At 52.8% G+C, this 12,737-nt stretch overlaps 1 protein-coding gene across 4 annotated transcripts in view; it reads right to left on the bottom strand.

The window, feature by feature from the left end:
* The window catches only part of LOC116604619, a 27,908-nt gene extending 15,171 nt beyond the window's left edge, over positions 1 to 12,737 (bottom strand). Inside the window, exons 1-7 of one of the 4 annotated variants that reach the window (XM_048733223.1) lie at positions 12,429 to 12,737; positions 10,857 to 10,923; positions 10,493 to 10,563; positions 10,200 to 10,295; positions 9,941 to 10,010; positions 9,789 to 9,863; positions 9,375 to 9,523 (exon numbers count right to left, since the gene is read on the bottom strand). In XM_048733223.1, the coding sequence (XP_048589180.1) occupies positions 9,375 to 9,523; positions 9,789 to 9,863; positions 9,941 to 10,010; positions 10,200 to 10,295; positions 10,493 to 10,563; positions 10,857 to 10,900 (505 nt within the window). In that variant the 5' untranslated portion in view covers positions 10,901 to 10,923; positions 12,429 to 12,737. Of the gene's footprint in view, positions 1 to 9,374; positions 9,524 to 9,788; positions 9,864 to 9,940; positions 10,011 to 10,199; positions 10,296 to 10,492; positions 10,564 to 10,856; positions 10,924 to 11,363; positions 11,714 to 12,070; positions 12,095 to 12,428 lie in introns of those variants that run through there. The other 3 variants (XM_048733222.1, XM_048733224.1, XM_048733221.1) reach the window with 3 other exon arrangements.

Here is a 12,737-nt window from a genome sequence, read left to right as displayed (position 1 = left end):
TGCATTGGGTTGTTGCTGGGGGTTTGATGCATTGGGTGGGTGCAGGGGGTTTGATGCATTGGGTGTGTGCAGGGGGTTTGATGCATTGGGTGGGTGCAGGGGGTTTGATGCATTGGGTGGGTGCAGGGGGTTTGATGCATTGGGTGGGTGCAGGGGGTTTGATGCATTGGGTGGGTGCAGGGGGTTTGATGCATTGGGTGGGTGCAGGGGGTGTGATGCATTGGGTGTGTGCAGGGGGTTTGATGCATTGGGTGGGTGCAGGGGGTTTGATGCATTGGGTGGGTGCAGGGGGTTTGATGCATTGGGTGGGTGCAGGGGGTTTGATGCATTGGGTGGGTGCAGGGGGTTTGATGCATTGGGTGGGTGCAGGGGGTTTGATGCATTGGGTTGTTGCTGGGGGTTTGATGCATTGGGTGGGTGCAGGGGGTTTGATGCATTGGGTGGGTGCAGGGGGTTTGATGCATTGGGTGGGTGCAGGGGGTTTGATGCATTGGGTTGTTGCTGGGGGTGTGATGCATTGGGTGGGTGCAGGGGGTTTGATGCATTGGGTGGGTGCAGGGGGTTTGATGCATTGGGTGGGTGCAGGGGGTTTGATGCATTGGGTGGGTGCAGGGGGTTTGATGCATTGGGTGGGTGCAGGGGGTTTGATGCATTGGGTGGGTGCAGGGGGTTTGATGCATTGGGTGGGTGCAGAGGGTTTGATGCATTGGGTGGGTGCAGGGGTTTGATGCATTGGGTGGGTGCAGGGGGTGTGATGCATTGGGTGGGTGCAGGGGGTTTGATGCATTGGGTTGTTGCTGGGGGTGTGATGCATTGGGTGGGTGCAGGGGGTTTGATGCATTGGGTGGGTGCAGGGGGTGTGATGCATTGGGTGGGTGCAGGGGGTTTGATGCATTGGGTGGGTGCAGGGGGTTTGATGCATTGGGTGGGTGCAGGGGGTTTGATGCATTGGGTGGGTGCAGGGGGTTTGATGCATTGGGTGGGTGCAGAGGGTTTGATGCATTGGGTGGGTGCAGGGGTTTGATGCATTGGGTGGGTGCAGGGGGTGTGATGCATTGGGTGGGTGCAGGGGGTTTAATGCATTGGGTGGGTGCAGGGGGTTTGATGCATTGGGTGGGTGCAGGGGGTTTGATGCATTGGGTGTGTGCAGGGGGTGTGATGCATTGGGTGGGTGCAGGGGGTTTGATGCATTGGGTGGGTGCAGGGGGTTTGATGCATTGGGTGGGTGCAGGGGATTGATGCATTGGGTGGGTGCAGGGGGTTTGATGCATTGGGTGGGTGCAGGGGGTTTGATGCATTGGGTGGGTGCAGGGGGTTTGATGCATTGGGTGGGTGCAGCGGGTTTGATGCATTGGGTGGGTGCAGGGGGTTTGATGCATTGGGTGGGTGCAGGGGGTTTGATGCATAGGGTGTGTGCAGGGGGTTTGATGCATTGGGTGGGTGCAGGGGGTTTGATGCATTGGGTGGGTGCAGGGGGTTTGATGCATAGGGTGTGTGCAGGGGGTTTGATGCATTGGGTGGGTGCAGGGGGTTTGATGCATTGGGTGGGTGCAGGGGGTTTGATGCATTGGGTGGGTGCAGGGGGTGTGATGCATTGGGTGGGTGCAGGGGGTTTGATGCATTGGGTGGGTGCAGGGGGTTTGATGCATTGGGTTGTTGCTGGGGGTGTGATGCATTGGGTGGGTGCAGCAGGTTTGATGCATTGGATGGGTGCAGGGGGTGTGATGCATTGGGTGGGTGCAGGGGGTGTGATGCATTGGGTGGGTGCAGGGGGTTTGATGCATTGGGTGGGTGCAGGGGGTGTGATGCATTGGGTGGGTGCAGGGGGTTTGATGCATTGGGTGGGTGCAGGGGGTTTGATGCATTGGGTGGGTGCAGGGGGTGTGATGCATTGGATGGGTGCAGGGGGTTTGATGCATTGGGTGGGTGGAGGGGGTTTGATGCATTGGGTGGGTGCAGGGGGTTTGATGCATTGGGTTGTTGCTGGGGGTGTGATGCATTGGGTGGGTGCAGCAGGTTTGATGCATTGGATGGGTGCAGGGGGTGTGATGCATTGGGTGGGTGCAGGGGGTGTGATGCATTGGGTGGGTGCAGGGGGTTTGATGCATTGGGTGGGTGCAGGGGGTGTGATGCATTGGGTGGGTGCAGGGGGTTTGATGCATTGGGTGGGTGCAGGGGGTTTGATGCATTGGGTGGGTGCAGGGGGTGTGATGCATTGGATGGGTGCAGGGGGTTTGATGCATTGGGTGGGTGCAGGGGGTTTGATGCATTGGGTGGGTGCAGGGGGTTTGATGCATTGGGTGGGTGCAGGGGGTTTGATGCATTGGGTGGGTGCAGCGGGTTTGATGCATTGGGTGGGTGCAGGGGGTTTGATGCATTGGGTGGGTGCAGGGGGTTTGATGCATAGGGTGTGTGCAGGGGGTTTGATGCATTGGGTAGGTGCAGGGGGTTTGATGCATTGGGTGGGTGCAGGGGGTTTGATGCATTGGGTGGGTGCAGGGGGTGTGATGCATTGGGTGGGTGCAGGGGGTGTGATGCATTGGGTGGGTGCAGGGGGTTTGATGCATTGGGTGTGTGCAGGGGGTTTGATGCATTGGGTGGGTGCAGGGGGTTTGATGCATAGGGTGGGTGCAGGGGGTTTGATGCATTGGGTGGGTGCAGGGGGTTTGATGCATTGGGTGGGTGCAGGGGGTTTGATGCATTGGGTGGGTGCAGGGGGTGTGATGCATTGGGTGGGTGCAGGGGGTTTGATGCATTGGGTGGGTGCAGGGGGTTTGAATGAATTGGGTGAGTGCAGGGAGTTTGATGCATTGGGTGGGTGCAGGGGGTTTGATGCATTGGGTGGGTGCAGGGGGTTTGATGCATTGGGTGGGTGCAGGGGGTGTGATGCATTGGGTGGGTGCAGGGGGTTTGATGCATTGGGTGGGTGCAGGGGGTTTGAATGAATTGGGTGAGTGCAGGGAGTTTGATGCATTGGGTGGGTGCAGGGGGTTTGATGCATTGGGTGGGTGCAGGGGTTTGATGCATTGGGTGGGTGCAGCGGGTTTGATGCATTGGGTGGGTGCAGGGGGTTTGATGCATTGGGTGGGTGCAGGGGGTTTGATGCATAGGGTGTGTGCAGGGGGTTTGATGCATTGGGTGGGTGCAGGGGGTTTGATGCATTGGGTGGGTGCAGGGGGTTTGATGCATAGGGTGTGTGCAGGGGGTTTGATGCATTGGGTGGGTGCAGGGGGTTTGATGCATTGGGTGGGTGCAGGGGGTTTGATGCATTGGGTGGGTGCAGGGGGTGTGATGCATTGGGTGGGTGCAGGGGGTTTGATGCATTGGGTGGGTGCAGGGGGTTTGATGCATTGGGTTGTTGCTGGGGGTGTGATGCATTGGGTGGGTGCAGCAGGTTTGATGCATTGGATGGGTGCAGGGGGTGTGATGCATTGGGTGGGTACAGGGGGTGTGATGCATTGGGTGGGTGCAGGGGGTTTGATGCATTGGGTGGGTGCAGGGGGTGTGATGCATTGGGTGGGTGCAGGGGGTTTGATGCATTGGGTGGGTGCAGGGGGTTTGATGCATTGGGTGGGTGCAGGGGGTGTGATGCATTGGATGGGTGCAGGGGGTTTGATGCATTGGGTGGGTGCAGGGGGTTTGATGCATTGGGTGGGTGCAGGGGGTTTGATGCATTGGGTGGGTGCAGGGGGTTTGATGCATTGGGTGGGTGCAGCGGGTTTGATGCATTGGGTGGGTGCAGGGGGTTTGATGCATTGGGTGGGTGCAGGGGGTTTGATGCATAGGGTGTGTGCAGGGGGTTTGATGCATTGGGTAGGTGCAGGGGGTTTGATGCATTGGGTGGGTGCAGGGGGTTTGATGCATTGGGTGGGTGCAGGGGGTGTGATGCATTGGGTGGGTGCAGGGGGTGTGATGCATTGGGTGGGTGCAGGGGGTTTGATGCATTGGGTGTGTGCAGGGGGTTTGATGCATTGGGTGGGTGCAGGGGGTTTGATGCATAGGGTGGGTGCAGGGGGTTTGATGCATTGGGTGGGTGCAGGGGGTTTGATGCATTGGGTGGGTGCAGGGGGTTTGATGCATTGGGTGGGTGCAGGGGGTGTGATGCATTGGGTGGGTGCAGGGGGTTTGATGCATTGGGTGGGTGCAGGGGGTTTGAATGAATTGGGTGAGTGCAGGGAGTTTGATGCATTGGGTGGGTGCAGGGGGTTTGATGCATTGGGTGGGTGCAGGGGTTTGATGCATTGGGTGGGTGCAGGGGGTGTGATGCATTGGGTGGGTGCAGGGGGTGTGATGCATTGGGTGGGTGCAGGGGGTTTGATGCATTGGGTGGGTGCAGGGGGTTTGATGCATTGGGTTGTTGCTGGGGGTGTGATGCATTGGGTGGGTGCAGCAGGTTTGATGCATTGGATGGGTGCAGGGGGTGTGATGCATTGGGTGGGTGCAGGGGGTGTGATGCATTGGGTGGGTGCAGGGGGTTTGATGCATTGGGTGGGTGCAGGGGGTTTGATGCATTGGGTGGGTGCAGGGGGTTTGATGCATTGGGTGGGTGCAGGGGGTTTGATGCATAGGGTGTGTGCAGGGGGTTTGATGCATAGGGTGTGTGCAGGGGGTTTGATGCATTGGGTGGGTGCAGGGGGTTTGATGCATTGGGTGTGTGCAGGGGGTTTGATGCATTGGGTGGGTGCAGGGGGTTTGATGCATAGGGTGGGTGCAGGGGGTTTGATGCATTGGGTGGGTGCAGGGGGTTTGATGCATTGGGTGGGTGCAGGGGGTTTGATGCATTGGGTGGGTGCAGGGGGTGTGATGCATTGGGTGGGTGCAGGGGGTGTGATGCATTGGGTGGGTGCAGGGGGTTTGATGCATTGGGTGGGTGCAGGGGGTTTGATGCATTGGGTGGGTGCAGGGGGTTTGATGCATTGGATGGGTGCAGGGGGTTTGATGCATTGGGTGGGTGCAAGGGGTGTGATGCATTGGGTGGGTGCAGGGGGTTTGATGCATTGGGTGTGTGCAGGGGGTTTGATGCATTGGGTGGGTGCAGGGGGTTTGATGCATTGGGTGGGTGCAGGGGGTTTGATGCATTGGGTGGGTGCAGGGGGTGTGATGCATTGGGTGGGTGCAGGGGGTTTGATGCATTGGGTGGGTGCAGGGGGTTTGATGCATTGGGTTGTTGCTGGGGGTGTGATGCATTGGGTGGGTGCAGCAGGTTTGATGCATTGGATGGGTGCAGGGGGTGTGATGCATTGGGTGGGTGCAGGGGGTGTGATGCATTGGGTGGGTGCAGGGGGTTTGATGCATTGGGTGGGTGCAGCGGGTTTGATGCATTGGATGGGTGCAGGGGGTGTGATGCATTGGGTGGGTGCAGGGGGTTTGATGCATTGGGTGGGTGCAGGGGGTTTGATGCATTGGGTGGGTGCAGGGGGTTTGATGCATTGGGTGGGTGGAGGGGGTTTGATGCATTTGGTGGGTGCAGGGGGTTTGATGCATTGGGTGGGTGCAGGGGGTGTGATGCATTGGGTGGGTGCAGGGGGTGTGATGCATTGGGTGGGTGCAGGGGGTTTGATGCATTGGGTGGGTGCAGGGGGTTTGATGCATTGGGTTGTTGCTGGGGGTTTGATGCATTGGGTGGGTGCAGGGGGTGTGATGCATTGGGTGGGTGCAGGGGGTGTGATGCATTGGTTGTGTGCAGGGGGTTTGATGCATTGGGTGGGTACAGGGGGTTTGATGCATTGGGTGGGTGCAGGGGGTTTGATGCATTGGGTGGGTGCAGGGGGTGTGATGCATTGGTTGTGTGCAGGGGGTGTGATGCATTGGGTCGGTGCAGGGGGTTTTGATGCATTGGGTGGGTGCAGGGGGTTTGATGCATTGGGTGGGTGCAGGGGGTTTGATGCATTGGGTGGGTGCAGGGGATGTGATGCATAGGGTGGGTGCAGGGGGTTTGATGCATAGGGTGGGTGCAGGGGGTTTGATGCATTGGGTGGGTGCAGGGGGTTTGATGCATTGGGTGGGTGCAGGGGGTGTGATGCATTGGGTGGGTGCAGGGGGTTTGATGCATTGGGTGGGTGCAGGGGGTTTGATGCATTGGGTTGTTGCTGGGGGTTTGATGCATTGGGTGGGTGCAGGGGGTTTGATGCATAGGGTGGGTGCAGGGGGTTTTATGCATTGGGTGGGTGCAGAGGGTTTGATGCATAGGGTGTGTGCAGGGGGTTTGATGCATTGGGTGGGTGCAGGGGGTTTGATGCATTGGGTGGGTGCAGGGGGTTTGATGCATTGGGTGGGTGCAGGGGTTTGATGCATTGGGTGGGTACAGGGGGTGTGATGCATTGGGTGGGTGCAGGGGGTGTGATGCATTGGGTGGGTACAGGGGGTGTGATGCATTGGGTGGGTGCAGGGGGTTTGATGCATTGGGTGGGTGCAGGGGGTTTGATGCATTGGGTGGGTGCAGGGGGTTTGATGCATTGGGTGGGTGCAGGGGGTTTTGATGCATTGGGTGGGTGCAGGGGGTTTGATGCATAGGGTGTGTGCAGGGGGTTTGATGCATAGGGTGTGTGCAGGGGGTTTGATGCATTGGGTGGGTGCAGGGGGTTTGATGCATTGGGTGGGTGCAGGGGTTTGATGCATTGGGTGGGTACAGGGGGTGTGATGCATTGGGTGGGTGCAGGGGGTTTGATGCATTGGTTGTGTGCAGGGGGTGTGATGCATTGGGTGGGTGCAGGGGGTTTTGATGCATTGGGTGGGTGCAGGGGGTTTGATGCATTGGGTGGGTGCAGGGGGTTTGATGCATTGGGTGGGTGCAGGGGGTTTGATGCATTGGGTGGGTGCAGGGGGTTTGATGCATTGGGTGGGTGCAGGGGGTTTGATGCATAGGGTGGGTGCAGGGGGTTTTATGCATTGGGTGGGTGCAGGGGGTTTGATGCATTGGGTGGGTGCAGGGGGTTTGATGCATTGGGTGGGTGCAGGGGGTTTGATGCATTGGGTGGGTGCAGGGGTTTGATGCATTGGGTGGGTGCAGGGGGTTTGATGCATTGGGTGGGTGCAGGGGGTTTGATGCATTGGGTGGGTGCAGGGGGTTTGATGCATTGGGTGGGTGCAGGGGGTTTGATGCATAGGGTGGGTGCAGGGGGTTTTATGCATTGGGTGGGTGCAGGGGGTTTGATGCATTGGGTGGGTGCAGGGGGTTTGATGCATTGGGTGGGTGCAGGGGGTTTGATGCATTGGGTTGTTGCTGGGGGTTTGATGCATTGGGTGGGTGCAGGGGGTTTGATGCATTGGGTGGGTGCAGGGGGTTTGATGCATTGGGTGGGTGCAGGGGGTTTGATGCATAGGGTGGGTGCAGGGGGTTTTATGCATTGGGTGGGTGCAGAGGGTTTGATGCATAGGGTGTGTGCAGGGGGTTTGATGCATTGGGTGGGTGCAGGGGGTTTGATGCATTGGGTGGGTGCAGGGGTTTGATGCATTGGGTGGGTGCAGGGGGTTTTATGCATTGGGTGGGTGCAGAGGGTTTTATGCATTGGGTGGGTGCAGGGGTTTGATGCATTGGGTGGGTGCAGGGGGTTTTATGCATTGGGTGGGTGCAGAGGGTTTGATGCATTGGGTGGGTGCAGGGGGTTTGATGCATTGGGTGGGTGCAGGGGGTTTGATGCATTGGGTGGGTGCAGGGGGTTTGATGCATAGGGTGTGTGCAGGGGGTTTGATGCATTGGGTGGGTGCAGGGGGTTTGATGCATTGGGTGGGTGCAGGGGGTGTGATGCATTGGTTGTGTGCAGGGGGTTTGATGCATTGGGTGGGTGCAGGGGGTTTGATGCATTGGGTGGGTGCAGGGGGTTTGATGCATTGGGTGGGTGCAGGGGGTTTGATGCATTGGGTGGGTGCAGGGGGTGTGATGCATTGGTTGTGTGCAGGGGGTTTGATGCATTGGGTGGGTGCAGGGGGTTTGATGCATTGGGTGGGTGCAGGGGGTTTGATGCATTGGGTGGGTGCAGGGGGTTTGATGCATAGGGTGTGTGCAGGGGGTTTGATGCATTGGGTTGTTGCTGGGGGTTTGATGCATTGGGTGGGTGCAGGGGGTGTGATGCATTGGGTGGGTGCAGGGGGTTTGATGCATTGGGTGGGTGCAGGGGGTGTGATGCATTGGTTGTGTGCAGGGGGTGTGATGCATTGGGTGGGTGCAGGGGGTTTTGATGCATTGGGTGGGTGCAGGGGGTTTGATGCATTGGGTGGGTGCAGGGGGTGTGATGCATAGGGTGGGTGCAGGGGGTTTGATGCATTGGGTGGGTGCAGGGGGTTTGATGCATTGGGTGGGTGCAGGGGGTTTGATGCATTGGGTGGGTGCAGGGGGTTTGATGCATTGGGTGTGTGCAGGGGGTTTGATGCATTGGGTGGGTGCAGGGGGTTTGATGCATTGGGTGGGTGCAGGGGGTTTGATGCATAGGGTGTGTGCAGGGGGTTTGATGCATTGGGTGGGTGCAGGGGGTTTGATGCATTGGGTGGGTGCAGGGGGTGTGATGCATTGGGTGGGTGCTGGGGGTTTGATGCATTGGGTGGGTGCAGGGGGTTTGATGCATTGGGTGTGTGCAGAGGGTGTGATGCATTGGGTTGTTGCTGGGGGTTTGATGCATTGGGTGGGTGCAGGGGGTTTGATGCATTGGGTGGGTGCAGGGGTTTGATGCATTGGGTGGGTGCAGGGGGTTTGATGCATTGGGTGGGTGCAGGAGGTTTGATGCATTGGGTGGGTGCAGGGGGTGTGATGCATTGGGTGGGTGCAGGGGGTTTGATGCATTGGGTGGGTGCAGGGGGTTTGATGCATTGGGTGGGTGCAGGGGGTGTGATGCATTGGGTGGGTGCAGGGGGTTTGATGCATTGGGTGGGTGCAGGGGGTTTGATGCATTGGGTGGGTGCAGGGGGTGTGATGCATTGGGTGGGTGCAGGGGGTTTGATGCATTGGGTGGGTGCAGGGGGTTTGATGCATTGGGTGGGTGCAGGGGGTTTGATGCATTGGGTGGGTGCAGGGGGTTTGATGCATTGGGTGGGTGCAGGGGGTTTGATGCATTGGGTGGGTGCAGGGGGTGTGATGCATTGGGTGGGTGCAGCGGGTTTGATGGATTGGGTGGGTGCAGGGGGTTTGATGCATTGGGTGGGTGCAGGGGTGTGCGTTGCTAGAAGTGGGTACAGGAGCTACTTGCTATGGGTGGGCTCAGTGGTGGGTTGCTATGGGTGGGTGCAGGGGGCATGGGATAGGGGGTGAATGCGGGTATGTAGTTAAAAGATGGAATGTATAGCTATGGATGGGGGCAGGAAGTGCCACCTACCCCTAGTTCGCACTTTGCTAAAAGGTATTTCCTTCCTGTTTACTACATTTCTTACTATTAATGTCTTACCCATAGTAGGGGATGGTGTTGATGCTCTAGAGCTATTTTGGCTTGAACCTCGCATTAATTCCAAGGCACCAGGTCCATTAAGACTAAATGAGTTTTGGCTCGTTAGGGTCCCATGGTTAATGGCTCTCATTAATGATGCAAATTCCTCACTTTAAAGAAAAAAACGCAAAACACAAATCATCATATAATGCACATTATAAAATACATGATCAGTATTAACATCACTATAATATCCATCTAGATTTTTTTAAATTTTTGTATTTGCTAGGGGAACAGAGATTATTTTCTCCTTAACATCTTTTTTTTTTAAATTATGATTTTCCTCGAGTAAGAATGGGACAGTAGGCCTGTAACTGATCATCACCATTCATAGAAAATAAACTTCTATTGGTAAATATTTGTTTCAAATCTTACCGTGATTGGCTATCCCTACTTATAACTAGTCTGGCCTGATTAGTTTCTGCTACCTTGCGCAAAATAGCAATGGCCCTAGAATGGAGGCAAAAAGTAACATTAAGAGAGAAAAAACAATGCATGGAAATTAAAATCATTCCTTCTTTACTTACTTGTCATTGGTCACCCCAACCATGGATTCCCCATTTGCTTCTAGTAAGTGGTCGCCTTCTTGTAAATGACCTACACAAAGAACACAGAGAATGAATCCCAGAGGGTCAAATATAGAAACTCATCTTTTAACCCTGCAAGTTGCTTGAGTTTATGTGATCTTTCCCTGCATCAGTACAATACAAGGATTTTTAGTTTTACCTTAAATTTTAGTTTCTAAAATCTAGAGGGCAACAAATCTGCTTAAGATAAAACTCTTACCTTCCGCCTCTGCTCTTCCTCCAACTAATACTTTCTTGACAAAGATTCCATAATCAGTCTCGCCAACAGTGCTTTTGCCTCCGATGATCTTTATTCCTGAGTGATAAGCATGATGATGAGTGATAAGTTCATGTTTAGAGCCAAGAGCATTGTACAAGTAGGGTGTAAGAAGAGCTTTAGCATAAAATGTCAAATTTATACCAAATGTTTCTCTCAATTTGCACTTGAATAAATATGTGAAGGAGAAAATGCGTTAGGTCCATTGGAAAAAAAGAGAATAGGAAATACTTTACCTAAACCACTTGTTCTGCAATTTCTTATGATGATAGTTTCTGTAGAGTGCATATCACTTGCTGTTGCAGTCCTGGAAAAAATGTATCTCACGTTATTATGCCTCAATCAGTATTCTACTCCCCTATCACATATGGAGGATATGATTATTATGAATTCAAAATAAAGACATTTTAATTAAACACCAGTATAATGCTCAAACAGAGGTTTTGTACTTTCAAGCAGATGGAACAGAAGTTAAACATTTATATATGTAAGAGATCTTAATAAACCTTATGTGATAAGTACGATGTTTAAAAATTGGGATTCAGAGAAAGCTGCTTATTTATTAGTGATTTATCGCCAGTTAAATAATGTTATACTTACGGTGTTGTTAAAGACTCTGTAGTTACAACGGTGAGACTTCCCATATCTAGATGACGCCCAGCATTTTCTAGAATATAATAACGATAACCGCGTAACTATTAGCATGACGATGTTTCTGCGACTCTACCAAGAAAATTAACTTCACTATGAGACAAAAATAATAACGAATTGGATAAATAATTAAATGTGGATTGATAAAGTTTTCTACTCGATAATATCACAACAACTTGAAGTTGCCTAATTTACTAACTCCCACCATATCGTTTGTCAAACAGTCGAAAGTACAGTTCAATAACTTTAAACTTACAAAGATGACTTCTATAAAGTTTAGAATCACTAGATAGACGCCTTGGATTTGAAGTTTACCGAAGGTGGCTATGAAAGAACCGCTTCGATGTAGTAAGGTTTGGGCGATTTGGAAATTTAATCAGTTGCTCGACTGTAAACAAACTTTCGTTAGAAACCGAAGACGCTTTCGAACACGAAAAGTAATTTACTAATATTTACCTGAACTACGATTCAGCCACAGTTGCAAATCATTTTCGCGCATTCCAAGACCCTTTAGACCCTTATTCCGGCGACATTATTGCGATTTGCGGTCGAGAAATGAGTTTCAAGTGCGAACAAGCTAATGTTGTATTGAGGGTTGTGTGTAGGCCGCCATCTTGGTAAAGGAATAAGCCAATCAGAAAGCTGATAGCGGGAAGCCAGTCGACTGCACGGGATTTTTCGTCTGTCGTCAGTTTTCAAGGTTCGAATGCCATTTTAGTGCAAAAGGGAAGGCCATTTTGTAGTTATTTCTAAGGCGGGTTGGAAAAACACAGGACAAGATGCCACCATTTCAATATTGAGAAACAATCATGTAAATTTCTTGGCAATGTAAACACTGCTTTTCAAATCAACGCCGAAAATAAACACGACATGTAGGATAAATTTGCTTGTAGAAATTTAGAATTGCTCTCAGCACGAATTGTGACCCATCGCGTGAAAAAAATAAGCCATGTATTATCATGCATACACTGAGTAAGAGAAGCGAAACAATCAACACAAGATAAAATCAATTATCATGACGAAATGATACAAAAGTACCTAAAGTAATCAAGTTTTAAATCCTGACAAATCGTAGAGCCGACATAAATTGTGCTACTCATTGTTTGATTGCTTCAGTAAATTAAGTTTCGTATTCTCTAGCAGGGGGAGGAAAAAGCAATTACCTGATAAAATCCAGAGACAACCTGTGGGGTCAGTCGTATGATTTTGTCTTCGGTATTGGTTTCAGTTAGCGCAAAAAGTCAAACTCTAAACTACGACATCCAAACTAAGAGGTGGAAGTACTTGGGGAAAGGTGTCTGGACTCAAAGCAATAAGTAGGGATGACAAATTTCAAATAAAGCAAGGACGCCATGGTTAGGTTACCCGACTTGATAATATAACATGCAACCACACGAACTTTATAACTACACCACACGACATTAACCACCCGATCTAAAATCAAACAACTCACGAACATTTCAAAAACGTCAGTGTGAATGCAGTTATCGTAGATTTGTGTAGTCTAAATCGTATAATTACCCAGTTTAAATCCCGTCAAAGGGAAATTCCACACGCTCTTTTACCGTTTGTAAACACGCGGGGTCGAAAGTAGACACGAGTCCTTGTAGTAAAAACACCGCCACGCAAGATTCAGCAATCCCACGGCCTCACCACCTGCTTTGCTACACCGCACGTCTCTAGACGGACTTGTTTATTGTTTTGATCGGCTGGGCACTTAGATTTCAACGCATCTAGCAATAAAATGTGCGATTAAAATTCTGCATACCTCTAGCGGAACGTGTCAAACTTGATCTAAATTGCCCACTGGAATCATGCTTCGTTAGCAAC

The sequence above is a fragment of the Nematostella vectensis genome, chromosome 10, assembly GCF_932526225.1.
Source record: "Nematostella vectensis chromosome 10, jaNemVect1.1, whole genome shotgun sequence".
Taxonomy (NCBI): Eukaryota; Metazoa; Cnidaria; class Anthozoa; order Actiniaria; family Edwardsiidae; genus Nematostella; species Nematostella vectensis.
This window is presented reverse-complemented; position numbering and strand designations above follow the sequence as displayed.